At 41.3% G+C, this 17,651-nt stretch overlaps 2 protein-coding genes across 4 annotated transcripts; one reads left to right on the forward strand and one right to left on the reverse strand.

Moving 5' to 3' along the window:
* Positions 1–966: 966 nt before the first annotated feature.
* LOC117776750 (C-reactive protein-like) lies at positions 967–4,769 on the forward strand. The gene is made up of 4 exons (XM_034610983.1): positions 967–1,058; positions 1,268–1,325; positions 1,487–1,589; positions 1,677–4,769. The coding sequence occupies exons 2-4, from the start codon at positions 1,268–1,270 to the stop codon at positions 2,188–2,190; spliced, it is 675 nt and encodes a 224-aa protein (XP_034466874.1). The 5' UTR covers positions 967–1,058; the 3' UTR covers positions 2,191–4,769.
* Positions 2,389–13,884, reverse strand: LOC117776741 (phosphatidylinositol 4-phosphate 5-kinase type-1 alpha-like). 3 transcript variants are annotated; one of them, XR_004616487.1, is made up of 18 exons: positions 13,757–13,835; positions 11,959–11,997; positions 10,400–10,434; positions 9,852–9,944; positions 9,471–9,601; positions 9,251–9,368; positions 8,749–8,901; positions 8,296–8,595; positions 7,295–7,530; positions 7,101–7,184; positions 6,932–6,980; positions 6,606–6,690; positions 6,319–6,489; positions 6,082–6,211; positions 5,844–5,906; positions 5,653–5,752; positions 5,027–5,531; positions 2,389–4,799 (listed from the first exon to the last, which is right to left on the reverse strand). XR_004616487.1 is itself a non-coding variant. In XM_034610974.1 (17 exons), the coding sequence occupies exons 1-17, from the start codon at positions 13,800–13,802 to the stop codon at positions 5,529–5,531; spliced, it is 1,836 nt and encodes a 611-aa protein (XP_034466865.1). In that variant the 5' UTR covers positions 13,803–13,835; the 3' UTR covers positions 2,389–5,528. The 3 variants fall into 3 exon arrangements, 1 of the variants encoding a protein (XP_034466865.1); XR_004616488.1 differs by lacking the exon at positions 11,959–11,997 and having other exon boundaries at positions 13,757–13,884; XM_034610974.1 differs by having other exon boundaries at positions 2,389–5,531.
* Positions 13,885–17,651: the final 3,767 nt, after the last annotated feature.

Below are 17,651 nucleotides of genomic sequence, written 5' to 3' on the forward strand. Positions count from 1 at the left end.
ACACGGCTTTTCTCTTTGCTCATCCTGGGGAAACTCTGACAGAGCAAAATTTTGTCTTCATATCATTCAGAACTCTCTCTCCTCTCGTCAGTCAGCCATCTTTCTTTAATTCAACATGAGCACAAACAGTGGTGGGGTGTAACAAAGTACATTTACTTTGCCACTGTACTTCAGTAAATGTTTCATGTGCACCTGTACTTAGATTTATTTTCAGGTACTTTTCAATTTTACTCCGCAACATATATCACCAAATATTTGTACTTTCTACTAATCAATAACGAGAGGGGAATCGGTTCACTGATCAAATCAGAGCAGGAAGGTTATATTTCAGCGAGAGCAAAGTGCATCTGCAGCAGCAGCATTATCACTGGTGATGAAACTGCTAAAATGGAAACCACAAGGCTCAGCAATAACATATACCACATCCATAGCCTTATTTAAAAAATATATATGACAGTCTGTACTATTCGGCACAGTTAATGATGTAGTAGACCTTTGAGTTAGGGAATAAGCTACAAGTTAATGTGGTACTTTTACTTTTACTTGAGTAAATGTTGTATTTATTAGTGCTTTTACTTAATAAAATGTTTGAATGCTTCCTTCACCACTGAGCGCAATGCATGATGGTGTGTTTTGCTCGGTTAGTGACCGTCAGTTGTACACTACAAGATGCTTTGAGTCCACTATATAGGGTTTACAAAATCTCATGAAACATTTGGACAGCACTACAAAATGGCAAACTCACTATTTAGTGGCCTGCAATGTGAGCAGTGAGTGACTTCGTACACAGTGGATATGTTTGTTCTTCAGGGGCTTGCTCCTTGGGACATTAGGGCAAAGATGATTATGCATTTGTGTCATAAGAATAGAATGTGCCCCTACAGTGCCAATGGGTATCTCATGCTAAAAGAGGACACATTTTTTGTTTGATGTAGCTAAGAATTGGGAAAGAGTCCACAGTCCATCATGATTACAGCAGAGCAATTTAAGCAGCTCAGACAACCCAGACTGGAGCATCCAGGTGATCCACACATAGCCGACACTTGCCAGACCACAAGGTAAAAGATACTCTACAAACCTTGACTCGAATCGTTTATTTAAAATTAGCTGTTATACAAAAAAACATGGTGCTTGGAACCTACACAGGCTCCCAGACTGTGATAGTAAAGTAATTATTGAGCTAAAGTGATTTTTTATGATCATAAAATTACTGCAAAAATTATTTCCTATTTTCAGTGATACTAAAACAGACTCTTTGAACTCTTAGATGGAAAAACTTTTACTTTTGACGGTCCTGATATCAACATGTTTCGCAGAACCCATTGGTAGGTCGACCCTTTTGTTCAGTTAAAGAGCTTTGTTAGCATAAAGCAGCATTTGATTGGTCAAATGTAACCAGAATTCTTCAGTTTATGTTTGGTAACATGGTCAGTATTCTTTCTCACTCTCCTCCTCTGAATCACTGTTCAATTTTCCACCATGGCAGATCTGTTGGGTAAAGTGTTCGTCTTCTCCAAGGAGAGCAACGTTGATCATGTCAAACTCCTCACACCTCAAACCGAGTTCAGCTCTGTGACCGTCTGTCTCAGGTGGTGATATATTAAAGCATGTGTTTTTTGCGGGAATGTATGTAGAACTGTTTCCCTCGGTTTCTTACAGTTGGTTCTTCTCTTCAGGTTCCTCACAGATGTCAAAAGGAACTACGGCCTCTTCTCTTTGTCTACAGCAGCGCACAACAATGACTTTGTGCTCTATAAGATCAATTCAGAGGACGTGATCAGGATACACGCCCGGGATGGCGGCACAGACTTCCTGTCGCTGTCATTTCCTCCAAACACGTGGCACTCCATGTGTGCTACATGGCGCTCTGATAATGGCTTGGCTCAGCTGTGGGTGGACGGCGTGCCAACCATCAAGAGATTCATCAAATCTGGACAGCCCATCAGAGGAAAGCCCAGCACCATCCTGGGTCAAGAACAAGACAGCTATGGTGGGGGCTTTGACGCAGGTCAATCTTTTATTGGTATGATTTCTAAAGTCCACATGTGGAACTACGTCGTCTCTGACTCTGAGATAAAACGCTATATGAAAGACAGATCCTTCACCCCAGGCAATGTGTTCAACTGGAGGGCCCTGGATTATGTAATCTCAGGGAAGGTTTATGTGGAAGATGACCCAGAAAGTGTGTAACATGGTGTAAAATAGTGAATGAATCGCTAGTCAGCACATTTGTTGCAACATCCACTATCATGTGAATAATTTGTTCTGTCGATTATTAAAATCTTTCTAGTTACTTAAAATTGTGGTTGTATTCCTTGTTGTACTCACAAAACTCCTGATAACAGGTAATTAGACAACACTTCTGAATGAGGGGGATCAAAACCAAGATTTAGAAAATATGTTTAATCTTTTAAAATCCGACATGAAAACATCACCACCACATAACTGAAACATGGCAGGGCGGGGGGGACAGGCAGCACATGTTGCATGAGAAGGCATTTCCGTGACTCCTATATGTACATATACACATTTTATACACAGTAGAAATATAGTAATTGAAGCATATAGGACAACCAGCAACGTTGGCTCGTGAGCCACGTGAAACATTCATGTAGAAAAATGCATGGGAGCTGAACGACCCAGAATCATCATGGAGAGAATATATCTATCATATCACAATCTAAACATGAAATATAAAAAGTCAAATTGTCAAATCGTCCCCCTTCACAGGCAACACACGCTATAAAGTTTTAGACATCCTTCTGTCAGTTTACAGTATACGTACAATCGTCTACATAACACAACTTTGTCATTTCAGCCTACAACCAGCGATCATATTAATAAATACACTTCTTAGAGCTGAGAGGTGGCAGATTGTGGTTCATATTGCATTGCTTCAAATATTTTGTAGTGTCAATGCTGAGTGCCCTTTAAGCACCGGAGGATGACGTTTGTCTTGTGCCACTGGAGTAGTACATTAAAACTGCGCCACAAGTGGTCTGCATCCAGCAATTACACAGTACCACCCATTAAAAAAAAAATGTACAACATAAAGCATCAAAAGTCAAGCAGCCACAAAATATAATCTGATTTTTTTTTATTTTTAAATAAGATTTTTCAGGGGAGTGTTTTTCTTTGGCGGCGGTTTGACTCTCAACCGACTAAATACAACTTTGAACTGATCTGTTTTGAGGAAATCAGTATTTTACATTTCAGTATAATATCAGAACTAATCAATTTCAAGTACATTCGCCTAACTACACAAAGGGTGGTAAATAATGGGTTCTAAGAGCTACCACGACTGCAGCAAATTGAACTTCTCACAGGATTTCACAGGAATGTGGAGTTACCTCTTGAAATGTTTCAGGCCAAAGTTAAAATAATTTTTTGAGAAAGAAAAATAAATCTTCAGGGTCCAGGTTTATGTCAGAAACAGCTGATCAGACATAAAATCATTGATCAAAAAAATTAAAATTAAAATAAAAACACACATCCAGTTTAATAATAGATTCAAAACACAGGTCAACCCAGTGTTATTACCATATAAAACATATCAGTTCAGGAGTGTCTTATTTATTCATCATGTCATCTGTACTGGATCCTGAACATTCACAGGAACTCCCTACTCTTTTCTTTGGTGCCGTGGCTGGCTTATAATACAAAAGTCTTCTGAATCCTCAACTGTGCATCAAGGAGCCATTTTCCTTCTTTCTATGTTCATAGCTCACATTTCCTCCCTCTCTGCTGCACAGACAACATGTGCTTAACGGACATGAAGAGAAATTCATAAAATTAGATCATGTCTAAGATCTTGAGTTCTGCTACGATTCAAATCTTTGAATCGGAAGTTACTTCTGGGGTAGAAAGTTTTCCGCAACATCTGGGGCTTGTTTAGTGCTCTAAACAATAAGATAGACACTTTGTGAAAATCCAGCTTAATTATGAACTGCCAAGTTAAAGGTTGAGTAAGACCACATACAAAAAAACTGTTTTACACATGATTGGTAATATTGGTCCGAGTGTGGATGTGGCCGTGTGTCATTTCTGTAACCAGCAGAAACGAATGAGACACAGATCTGTTCTGTCTGATGCCAGAAGAGTGACGGAACACTCAACATGGATGTCACCAAAAGGGATTGTACTAGTGTTTGCATTAAAATATGAAATTCCTTTTAAACCCTGACAACTGATGAGTTGGTCCAGACATACAAATGGCAGTTTGATGACGTCAGCTGTAGTGATAAGGCAGGTTTCTCTGAACAACTACGACACGAACCTTTGAAAATGTCAGTTATACATCACGTTAGGGGCGGGACAAACATGTAAAGGCACACACATGACAGATAGTAGCTTGGATGTTACTGTTCTATTAACTTAATACCATTTGACAGCATCTACTGTTCAGCAGTGCTGTCGACACCTCATCTTTCCATGTTCATTTATACTCCAGCACATATGGTCACATCAGAGGGGGAGATTTTCAGGGTTGTAATTATGTGATCTGCCATGTTAATAAGACACATTCTATGAAATTAGAAAGAAAAAAAAATGTTAATGTACATTCAGCAACGGCAAGATCTGGTTGGACCTTTGCAGCACCACCGTGGCTTCCAGCAGAATATCTGATCACAAACCGTGAAACTATATTACCGTAGGGGTCAGCGTTTCAAAAGTCTGACTTCAAACAAATACTGTACATCCACAATCAGCAAAAAAAAAAGAAATGCATACTTGATTGCAGAGTTGACAGCAGCAAGTGTTGATTTGAACAATGAGCACTGATAGCTCAGATTTCCCCCCTGAACATGAGGCATGCCGAGGGGAAATGGACATGCGCTAATAGGAACACAAGAGCGTGAGTCGCAGAAATGTGAACCCATTTAGACTGTGCATGAACACAGGAAAATGCTCGCTCCTATAAACGCAGGCTATGCCCTTCATGTGCTCTGTAAGTGTGTATTCCTGCTGAAAGGCTGTCTGTGCCCACTCACATCTTTTCATGCTGTGAAAAATGGGCACAAACAACAGACTCTTCTGGAGAATTTGACTGCCTTCACCATCCACTGGTGACAAGGGGCTTTTTCATTATATACAAGTAAATCTTTTTATTCTATGTTTACCTTGCAGCAGACTGTCATGTTGCAAAGATGAAGGAGAACCCCTGCCAAAGCTATTTATAAGCTTCCAATTCAGGGTCCTTTATTTTTTCCCAAAGCTGTTAATAAAGGCAATGGGGCAAGTGTGGAAATAGTGTACACACAGCGACTTTGTTGATGGCGGGGAAAGTCTCAGGCCCTACCGCACACTGGCTCCTCATTGTTCCTGTCCTTGCTTTAAACACCGCTGTGACCTCCCCTGCACCTCCAAGCATCATCCAATGACCCCTGTATATACTGTACGTATGGGTGAGACAACATCACCGGTGCAACGGAGGGTCTGCTTTGGATGTGTGTTCTCTTCATCCTTACTTCCACCCACTCTGACCAGGCCAGAAACGCCTCATTCTAGGATTGCACCGTGTCGGTTTTTTACTGTGAAGATAGAAGCAATACAAAGATTATGATAGGAAATGTGCGGCTACTACTGACAGACGGCAAAATAAAATTATAAATAAATTCAAGATCAGATTTATGTATCATTGTTTATACTTACAAAACAGATGTTTGTCTCTGGGATGATGTCTGATAGTGAAACTACATCTTCATTTCCAGAGAGGTTGCCAGAATTATCTGCAGCCTCTTCTTCGCCAAAACTGACGCAGGAAAAAAATGGTTAGTGAGACACAACCTCAAACACAAGTGAGAAAAATGCTGTTCTTCCTTTTCTTTGACTGCATTCTGTACCTGTGGTTAGCACCCTGGTCATGGTCTGTGTTTGCGGATTTGTGCACTTCCACTCCGACAGAACTGCAGAGAAACATCAGAGCAAAAAGATAATAACAAGATGGAAGAACAAAGGTAATAAATTACATGTGGGAACTTTAATGTATTTATTTTTGCCATGGATTTTGTGAAGCACTTTGTAAGCTTGTTTAGATACGTGCTATACAAACAAAGTTATTATTATTATTGTCATCTTTACCGCAGGGGAGGAGAGGTGGAGGCGACTCCTGTGCTGCCTAGTGATGAGGTGGAGAGGTTGGCCTCACTATCAGCAGGGTTGTCTAGTGGAGGGGTCCTCAGAACAAGATCAGATCTGCCCGACAGCACGCCTGAGAACATTTTTATCATAGTTTTCAACACCAGTATATCCAGTGTGAGCGCAGCTATGAGCTAAATAATAGAATGCAGACAATTTCCGTTATGCCTCAGCTCTTACCACTGTCAGCTTCTGACTCTGTGCTTTTGAAGTGGCTGTGGTACATCAGTCTGGAGTCGATAGACATCTGCCCTGCTGTGCTGGAGAGCGGGGTGGGAGCTCCGAGGGTGGGGGCCCTTCTAAGACCTCCCTGACCTCCACCACGACTCTTCTTAGATGGTGATGGTCTTACTAAAGAAGACAGAGAGCATTAAGGTGGATAGGCAAAGACACCAAGATTGTTATATTAGAATTAATTTCTAAAATGTCAATTAATCGGGACATTAAGCACACAAATGCATACTTACGTGGAATTTTCTTAAACACTGTGCTGCACATGAACTGCTGGAAACGCTCTGCATAGAAGCCAGGTCTGTGAACTGAAACTGTGTCCTGAAGTAGTGAAAAAGCAACACAGCCATTAGAACCTGACACACACGCTAACATTTTTTAAGTTTACATGCAATCACAACAGCAGCGATCATTACTTTTCATTTGGTTTTGAACAGTCTTCAGCAAGCTTTTATATCAACACTATTTATATCAATTAATCCTTCTACTCTGACCCACTGTGCTCAATTCCTTTGCTTATTGATCTGTTCTTTCATAGAACATTTGGTGTGTATTCTCTTACCCCGTCATGTACCAAAGCCTTCCAGGAGTGTTCCAACCTCTTAATGAACCTGAATAAGAAGAGAAAAGAAAACCATTCACTGCGAATTATGTAAATCGGCAATGTAGGTGGAAGGCTTGCTCATGAATGAAGAACAAATGTTTAAGCGAGGAAATGATTTGACACTGACCTATAGGACTGGAGAATGTCGATGATGCCGATGTAGATGAGCAACCTCTCTCCTTTATTGTTACGAGCTGGAATACCACCCATGCTGGAAGAACAAGGCCAGAGAAGAAACAAGATTTAAATCAATGGTCCAGTGCCAGTCACAGATGACAAACCACATAAAAAGCTTGTGATGAGCTCAGCTACATGACTCACTGGTCTTCTGAATCTAAAGCTCCCTTCCCTCGAGCCTCCCCCTGGATGGACTCCATGGCTGTACAGTACAGACTCTTCTGGGCTTGCGGCCGGCGCTGGTCTGGAGTCACAGCTCCCTCTGACCCACCACTGTCCCCCGAATAGCCCCCGCTGCGCTCTCGCTCTCGACTGGCCTGGTCCATGTTGTGGATGCCCACCAGCAGACTGTAATCCATGATCTTGAAACTCTGTAATAGCTAAATGAAACATACAGCGACACGACCATCAATTAGGGCAAGTACAGTACACACATTGTATCATGGGCAACAATCAAACAATCACAGACACTCAAGCATCTCAGCATCAGAATTGGAAAGGACAGTAACACCCTCAAACAGGAGCATGTACACTATACTCTCTAATTTAATTGTTAAAAAAAGAAGAACACATTTTCACACTAATAGTAATGTTACAATCAGTGGTTTAATTACATTGGTAGATTTTTGTATCATGTGACTTGATGGTCTGTATTGAGCACGTTATTTACTGGGTTGAGGAAATTTGCAGCATACAAATTGTGATGTCTTCCTTGGTTGCACACTAGAAGATGTCATCGGGTTCTGAGTGTCTGTACAACATATTAATCCTAGATCCATAGCTCAACACACATTGTTTTACAGTTTCAAACTTTTCCTCCGGAGAAATTAATTATGAACAGTTTTAGACGAGCTTTACGTTTTTTAATGCATCTTAATTGACAATGTCAGAAATTGGTTCAGAAAACATTTAAACTGTGAAATAATATGGCGAACTATTGAACTAAGCTTTATATTTTGTCCAGACATACAGAACAAGATGACGACATCTAGCTTCCAGGACATCTAGGAATTTGAATACGCTTGTATATTGTAACTGCATACATAAGTGTCACGTATTTCAATGTGTGCCCAGAGGCTTGAGTGAACAACACTTGAATAACTCCTAACACGGGGTTAGGGTTAGTAAGTCTCTCTGTGACTCACCAAGCAGTCCCTCTGTATAGTCTTGCACAGAGCATTGTAGTTGTCCGATTCCAGCAGCAGACCGTCGGGCAAGTCCTGGATAAAGTCCAGGTCTTTGTAAGTGGGAACAGCCTTTTCTCTCTCCTTAGGAGAGGCTCGTCTCTTGTAGGTGGAGCCCTTCATGTCGTATTTGAGGTGCATGGGAATTATCCGAGGGAGAAGATTGTTCATCACTACCATACGGATGTTCTTGCCCCCACGCTGAACGCAGTACAGTCCATAGAATTTGGGCAGCAGGGTGCGCTTGTTTTGGTTTATATTCTAGAAGGGAGCAGGAAAATGGACAAAGAGATTTGAGATTTGACATGCTTGAACTGGAAAGGAACTCTTGCTATTACTCATTTAAGCCTCCTACTCTCATATAGTTATTGCAATAACAATCATTCATACTGGAAACACTCAATCCAGGCTCACCATGAAGTATCCAGGCAGGAGTTTCTGGAGGAACTCAGCCTCTTTGTGCTGAACGGCCTTGATGATGAACTCATCATCACTAGAGACGTAGAAGATTGATCCACTGGCTCCGGGATTCGACAGCTCGATCAGTGGCTCGTTACACAGAGAATACTTCAAGAGGAAGAGGAGTCAGCGTTAATGTCCATTCAAAACATGGCTGCATATCCAGAACTCTAATTTAACTACATCAGTGACTCTTAAACCCCCAAGTGGTTGTCAAGTGCTTGTCAAGAGGTTGACACAGGAGAGGTGCTAAAAAAAGACACATATGCAAAATAAAGGCTTTTTTGGGAATGAGTGCATATAATAGTTGCATAATGATGGTGCTTCTAGGCCACTGATTTCTGAATGCACAGTAACTTTATTGAAGTTGTTTGACTACATATATTTCAATTTGGGCTGACAAAAGCCAAAACACTTTTCATAAACCTGGATGTGTGTGTTTGGTGTAAGTACTGACCAGATAGTCATCTGGCCGAATGCCAAACAGTTCTCTGAAGTAACGAAAGGCAATAGGAGCGTATGTCTTAAAGCGAAAGTCACTGTAGTGATGAGCGGGTGTCAGGTTACTGCCTTCACTGAAAAATATGAGAGACAGAGCAAAAGACAGGGGGCGGGGGCCATCACATTACATGAAACAAAAAGATCACAATGTTTATTCAAGGACTTCTGCTACAAACCTGGGGAAAAAGATGCTTTCGACCACCACAAAGTCCTGCATTAGAACATCCCTCTCTGCTTTTTGACTTAGACTGCCAATAGTGTGAGCAATACCCAGTTGGATTGCACCTTTCAGGGCAGATGACGTGGTCTAGAAAGGTTGGAGAGGAAGAGAGAGAGAGAGTTAGCACTGGAACCAACAACATTTTGCTCCCAGTGATTTCTGCTGTTTTACTCACTATTTCTGGGCGTCTAGTGGGAGGAATTTCAAAACTAATTTTAGAACATTTACACCAAACACATGGGCGTGCACACTGGTTCTTTTTTCCACTTTTCACCTCTGCTGCTCTGTGCTGAGGGTGTCAACAAACCCGTGTCACTGACCCCCATCCACCCCTAACCTTTTTATAGGTCGTCTCTCCTGTGGAGGTCTCGACGCCCCGGTGTCCAATGGTCTTCTTCATACTCTGAGTTGTGCTAGAAGAGCCAGGCACCTGAGGAGGGGGAAACATTTAAATATGTTTATGTAAATAGTGTGTGTGTGTGTGTGTGTGTGTGTGTTGGGCTCAACATTGTAATGATTGTAAGCCCAACCCTAGTTACAGTAACAACGTTTGGGAGTTTATTGCTTCATTGTTGACTCATTTTGCTACTGACACTATACAAACTCTGCAAGAAAAAACTGCCACGCACATGATTTTTTCATGTATTTATTCACCTGTTATCACTGCGGCAGTAAAGGCCAGTCTCTTACTTGCAGGAAACATTTTAAGCTTTCAGTGCCAGACATCCCAGACTGATGACGGCAGCATGAACGCAAGCGTTAACTCTGTAAACCTGTTCCGCTTACCTCCACGGAGTTGACTGGATAAACATTTACATAACTTGGGGCTATGCATAATGCAGAAGTGTTTTGTCAATTCAGTGAGGCAGTTTTTGATGTCCTTACCTCTGAAGAGGCCATTTTTCGGAGGCTGCTGGTCCCTAAAACAGAAAAACAAGTTAATTTAGGATTTTACGACATGAGAGACAATGACTGTTGAGAGCCTACAAGGAAAAATAAAAAAGACTTATGAAACTGATAGCTCCCTTGTTCAGACTCCACTTCACGAAACCCATATCAGCCTGTGGAGGCAGCGTAAATATGATGCTTGAAATCATTTTAAATGCTTTGAGTTGGCAGCTTTCAACATGGAAGAATTTGTTAATGACTGTTTGAGAAACGTTCTGCTGGATAATTAGTCCGGCTATTTCCAGCATTGGCTGACGACTATAAAGTCAGTGATGAGCCCAGATCTAAATGTGGCCACAGTTTCTAACTGCTGCCGCTGATACCTCCAGCTCTCAGTGAACTGGAACTACTTGTCCCATGAGCTGGATGCTCCAGATTCATCTGGTCCCGAAGGATGTGAGTCGACAATCACCTCCTTATTTCAAAAGATTGTATGAGTTCTAGTTTATTTTCCGTCACAGCCTACTTTGTGTGTCATAGTAACTTTGCTTTTATCCCCCCCAATTAAATCTAAAATGCTAATATTCAGACGGACACAAGAGCCTGACCCATATGTCAATTGGCCGATTATGAGCCGTTTACAGAGATATTGGTATATGCTTATGTTTGCAGATATGGGACAAGATGAAAACTATACAATATAGATATTTACATTTATGTTTCCATTTAACATAGAGAATTTGTTTTTCTTAATTCAAGTTCGAGATATTTGGTTGTATTTGTTTTTCCTCTTATTTATAGTTATTAATGATAAAGTTTATGTTTAAACTGTACAATATCAAGCCTAAATTACATCTCTTTGTCATAAAGGTTTGATAACGACAACTTAAGAATCATTTCCATATATCAGCCAATATTTATACGTATTGGAGATTAATATCGGTATCAGCTTTTGGCCCCCCTCATGCTATCACCATGTGTGTAAAATGTACTGGCCTGAAACCCAAAGATAAGAAGTTAAACTGAAAAAACATCCCCCAGATACATGGTGTTTGCTCCTGAAGAGCAGAACAAAAACAGCTGCGATAAAAGAAATAGTCAAGATGACTTCCCCCTGTCCTTACATAAACCTGCTGTTTAAACCGTCTATCGCCCACTCTGCAAGCACCTCCAGCTCGTAACCAATGGCAACATCCACTTGAATGCTGCAGTGCCACAGGTCAACATACATACAAAAAGATGCTGTTAGGAAGATTATACACCTGTAGTAGCAATACCGTGTGAGCTCTTCGCCCAGCAGATCCAATTCACGCGATGAGCAATAAGTGGACATCTCGACCCAAGAAAGGTGGGAGTGTTAATATCACTGAATACAATGCATCTCTACTGAGTAAGCAGGGACACACTGCAACCCTGCGGGAAACTGTGAGCTGCATTCTGCCCACATTCCCTCCCATTACGTAAAAAGAATTGACACACTATATCATCACAACTCATGCAGTGTCTGCAGTTCGACACACACACACAGAAACACTCAGGCACACCCATGCGAGTACCTCGCTGTAATGCTCTTCTCCAGAACTGCGTCCTAATATCTGTGGAGCAGGACAGGGTCAGCCTAAATGGCTTAACCTAGTAAATAAGCAACACTGGACACATTTAAATCATGCCTGTATATAAGAGGGAGAAAATATACTATAACCAGTGCTGAAATGAGAAAAAACTATCACATGAAAAACTGTCTTTGGGTTTTGGACTAATAGACGGAAAAAAGTAATTTGAAGACTTTACAAAAATAACTGGCAGGATAATCATTAGTTAAAATAATCTCCTATAGTGGTTATAGATTCATCACATTGCAATTTTGCTGAAAAGTCAAAGCAGAAGCAGACACTAACACATTGTGCAGCAGATTCGAGGTCGGAATTAGACTAACCTAATTACTTAACAATGACTTCAGCTTGTCTGTGGCAGACCCAAAGACAAGAGACAAACCATCTGTTCGTCCATGTATACAAAATAACTCCCTGCCAGCCTTGTTCACATGTCCCCTGCAGGCTGGTAAAAAATATGGGACATGCGCATTCTCTTAAAATCATTTATGAAGACTCCATAAATACACTGGTTCTCAGCCGGATTAGGAAACAAGGCCAATCAGTAGCTAATACAGGAAACCATATTATGTTACCGTCACAAGTGTGAGTGTTTTGACAGAAAGCTGCGTCTTGTATTTGTACAGTTCCAGGCTCTCAGCCATGTGGGAGCCACAGGAGAGCTCGGGAAGCCACTATTTTTATTCACTGATTCAGACTGGGTGGCTACCAGGGGGTGAAGAGAGACTCCTATATACACAGAGAAGCAAACAACTGACGCACAACTAAATGGATCACAAAGATGAAACTCTATCGTCAAGGTCCTGCCCTCAGAAAATAAAACACCCCTGTAAACACATGAGCATCACAACGTCTGTCTGTCTGTGTGTGGGCACTGAGAAACAGAGCTAAGTGCAGCTCATGAGCAATTCACCAAGCATGGACGTGACATTAGAGATCCCAGACCAGCCCTTCATCACAGGACCACAGAAGACTGTCCCTTAACTAGAGAAGCATGATCCGCCCGTGTCATCGCTTAAAACAATGTAGGCGACCAATAGGATCGATGTGTGTTTTGGAAAATGCATCACATCCACTGTGAAACTGTGGGGAGTGAAATGTTGACGATACCAAATGGAAATATCCAGTTAGCTTTTGTTTTTTCTACCAGAAATCAGGACAGACAGACGGAGGGAGATCAGGGGTGTCACGGCCGAGGAGGACGGGGGAATAACGGGGTGGCACCGTTAACTTCTCCCAGACGAACACAACCGTTCAAACCAGCAACAAAACACGTCCCGTTCATTTTCTCAACAATAGTTTCATATTAAGTCATTAATGTGACTTCAACCTCGTGCCTTAGTCTCCCAGTTTAGTCATCCTCACAGAATAAAACACCGTTAACCAAATAACCGGCTTGACAACAAAACACTACTGAATCAACGCGGTCCGGGGACATACTTCGTTGCTTGTTATCAGCATCAACAATGACACGTTTCTTAGAAAAGCTTTGTGTGACTAAAGACAACAATTAAGGTTGATTCACAAGGCAGCTAAACAAGCTAGTCCCCTGCTCTGTTCATTTGTTAGGGTGAAAGCCTCGATGCTAGCTAGCGGGCTAACAGGCTAACCCGGGACGCGACGCAGCCAACGGCACCGCATCGCACAATTTTTTTTGTTTTAATCGCCACTAAATGTGAAACCGATCTGTTGGGATGTAGGTGTGAGGAGAGCGGAGGGAGGAGATGGACACGGTGGGTACCTGTCGGGGCTGTGGGTCCAGGGTCCGCCGTCCCAGCAGTCGCCATTATGGCAGTAAGGGCAAGCTCAAATCGTGGCAGCGGTAGCTCGTACAGGCACTTCCGGTGTCAACAGAAACTGCCACTGTTGTGTTAAGGCAGCTGCCTCGGATGCCACACTGTTTGGAGTCAGCTGCCTTTGACCCTACACTGTTTGGAGGAAGCTGCCTCCGTGGTCACACTGTTTGGAGGAAGCTGCCTTTGTTTCCAGGCAGCTGTTTAGAGTCTAAACTTTAGACTCGCAACAGTCTAGACAGTGTTGGAACAGAGGCAGATGCCTCCAAACAAAGGTGGGAGCTGCCGCGACAGGTGTCCTGATGCAGCCTGGCAGCAGTGTGATTTCAAGCTTCAGTTCAATGACACAAAACATAGGCAAAGCAATAACAGCAGTTAAGCAGAATCGGTACAAATATGACATAGAAGTCAGCCATATACACGAGCATGTTTCACTATACAAGTGGAGAAATACAGATCAATTGGTCTTGGTGCTCAGAACAGTAACACGCTGATAAACATTCATAAACTACGTATAAGTCTCAGGGAACAAGTCACAAACAGCGGCAGTTGCCCTCAAACAGGGCGGCAGCAGTGGCAGCTGCCCCCAAACAGCTGTGGCAACTGACATCAGACACTGCTTCGACTGTCTGTCTCTGCCGTCGCAGCAGCGCCCCCACCGGAGCGAGGGGGAACAGTTTCAGTTTCGGTTTAACGCATGGTTTACATCAAGTTTTAAAATATACAACATAAACATTTTTCCAGTATCTTTGAATACGTCATTTATATTAGATATTAATTATTCAATATTGCATTTTAAATAATCGTATTGATAACGTTACCCAAAGGGTTGGATTCTGATTTAAAGCTGGGCAACACGTCAACTATCTATAACTACTGTAATGTAATTTACATAAATTGCAATATAACAAAGGCAAAGAATTCATCAATATATTGTTGAGGCATTGTGTATGAGCACAGTGAGAAGGTATAACACACAACTGATCCACCTTAGATTTGTAAAATGTTAAAGAAGAGTTTAAATACACAACCTTCGCTCAGGAGCAAAAATCTGTCTTTACAATTAAAAGAAATAACAGTGTGACATTTATCATGATAATTAAATCGATATCGCCTGATTTATTTAGGTATAGACTTGAGTGATTTGTAGGTAGACGCGGAGAGATGCCACGTTCTTTCAAATTGAACCATCCGCAATTAATATTTTATTTCTGATATTGTTTTGTATAGATTGTCTTCTTATTATATTTAATGTAAGCCTGTGTTATTATTATGGCTCTTTGAATGGTTTGCTACTGTTACTGAATGTGAACAGCAGGGAGCAGCAGTGTCAACCAAATATTTAACCTCCCTGTCCACACAATGAATTCTGGGAAGATTTAGAAAACCGCTTGAGTGAGAAACTCTGTATCGATGCATGCAGGTTGTTCATTCCTTTTATTCTGTTCCAAAATCAATTGCATTTCATCCCAATTCTTCACAACATTTTTATATATGTATATATATATATATATATATGTATATATTTGTTTGTTTTTTGTCAGAGGAAAAGATGTCAGCTGTAATATTTCAGTGGATCACACTGATTTGATTTTAGGCATTTCATGTTAAAGATTGTCATGTATAGATATATATATATATACACACACACACACACACACACACACACACACAGTATATATAGCAAGATGAGGGTGTTTTGAAGTTATATTGACATGCCCTCCACCACCATTTATCTAAATATGGGTCCTCTAGCCCAATAACTTCATTTTCCATATTCACTCGTTCCCTTGTTTTTTCTTCTCTTTCATTGTTTTCTAGTGTTACCTTTATCACCTTTATTTCTATTGTCTTCAGTATGTATTTTTTTCTTGTTTTATTCAACATAGAATACACATTTGCTGTGTTGGGATATATGTAAAGTTTATTTCCTGATATCTAATTATCTTTAGTCCATGTCAGTCCTTGACCCTTGATGGATTGAAAATATGTTGTGTGTTTGTTTTGTGTAAAATCAAATCAAACTAAATAACTTAGTTTGACAGCAAATTGTCTGCTCGTGTCCCAGCTCAGATGATTCAAATCTAGATTCATAAATAAACAGCATAGGTATTAAAACAAACTGAACAAATCTACAGTAAGTTAAAATGTAAATATAAGAGAACACATAAAACTAGGGCTACGTTGTAGCACTAACGGGCCCGAGCACAGGCATTTTGAAGCCTGTTGCGGTTAGAGTGGAGAGAGCGATCAATAGGGCCTCCCACCGTTCGGTGCTCGGGCCCTAATTAGTTGCTTTTAATTGATAAGTGGTTTTATATCATTATAGACAGTAAGATAGATGACATATTGCTGCCAATTCAGATGTAAAGTAAACCCTCTATAATTTTGATAATTGCTCCTATATATATGTTGATATGTATGTATATATGTGCTTTTTTCGAAGTTATAGTTTGTTTTAATGGTGTAGTTCATTTGTGCATCGCTCCAGAGAACGAAGTTGCCCTGTGAACTTCAGGAAGCCATGATGAAATGGGAGAAGTTAAAGCCTCCGGAGCCAGATGATCCCATGTGCTGCTGCGAGTGTGATATCTACCAGTACGGATGCTGCTGTGACTGTGAAGATCTGGACGAGGCCTTTAACAGGTTAGAAGAAGTATGACCTTTAATGAGACACAAGGGTCTGTGATATGAGACATTGAAACATATTTTCTGTGTTTGCAAATGAAGTATGAGGAGATGGTGTTAATTGGTAAATTTCCAGATATCTGATGTGTTACATTTAGGATCAATATACTGTTTGTGTTTAGTGAAATGCAGTTTTGCATCGTATTGTAGTGTTTTTCCATGTTGCTCTTTGTTGCTGCATATTGAAAAGCCAACTCACAGTGTGTGCTTGTCACCTGGAGTCAGAGCTTTCACTGTGGGCTCAAGTGTTTGTGGTAAGATTGATTAAATGGCAGATCTCTGTAAATGGCTATTTCAGTTGATCAGTTGAGTCGTCCTTGGCTTTGGCCCCAGCTGTTAAAAGGGACGGGCGATTCATTGCATTTCAATTACTGCTTCCAACAATTATGAAAACAAAGTAGTCAACATAAAACAATCATTTATTTCCAGCAGGGGAATATCTTCCAACTCACTCTCCCTTCCCCCTCCTCCTTCTCCTTCTTCTCTCTCTCCAGTTGCTCTTTCTTTTCCTGCTTATTCTTCTCTTTCTTCTCCCTCTTCTTCAATTCTTTGCTCTCCTTCTTCTCCTTCTCTCTCTCCAGTTGCTCTTTCTTTTCCTGCTTCTTCTTCTCTTTCTTCTCCTTTTTGACCTTCACCTTGTCCGAGTCGGTCTCAAAGGTGAGTTCCTGAAAAGACAGAGACAACATAAGTGTCAACACTTTCTTCCTCAAAGTCTAAACATGAAACAAACTTACAATCCATATAATTCAAATCTAGAATGATCTGATTTAACGTACCTGAAGCTCAATGTTCTTCAGTATCAGGGCCTCATGCTCCTTTACAACTACGTTCTCAGCAGCCAGCTTCTTCAGTGCAGTGTTTTCTTTGTCCAGAGCTGAGATTTCAGCAGTCAGCTGCCTCTCTAGATCACCTTTCACTGCAGCCAGAGCAGCGTTTTCTGCAGCCACAGCAGTGTTTTCTGCAGCCTGCTTCTTCAGAGCTGTATTCTCTTTGGCCAGAGCTGAGTTTTCAGCAGTCAGCTGCCTCTCTAGATCACCTTTCACTGCAGCCAGAGCAGCGTTTTCTGCAGCCACAGCAGTGTTTTTGGCAGCCTGCTTCTTCAGAGCTGTATTCTCTTTGGCCAGAGCTGAGTTTTCAGCAGTCAGCTGCCTCTCT

Source organism: Hippoglossus hippoglossus, chromosome 16 (assembly GCF_009819705.1).
Source record: "Hippoglossus hippoglossus isolate fHipHip1 chromosome 16, fHipHip1.pri, whole genome shotgun sequence".
NCBI classification, from domain to species: Eukaryota; Metazoa; Chordata; class Actinopteri; order Pleuronectiformes; family Pleuronectidae; genus Hippoglossus; species Hippoglossus hippoglossus.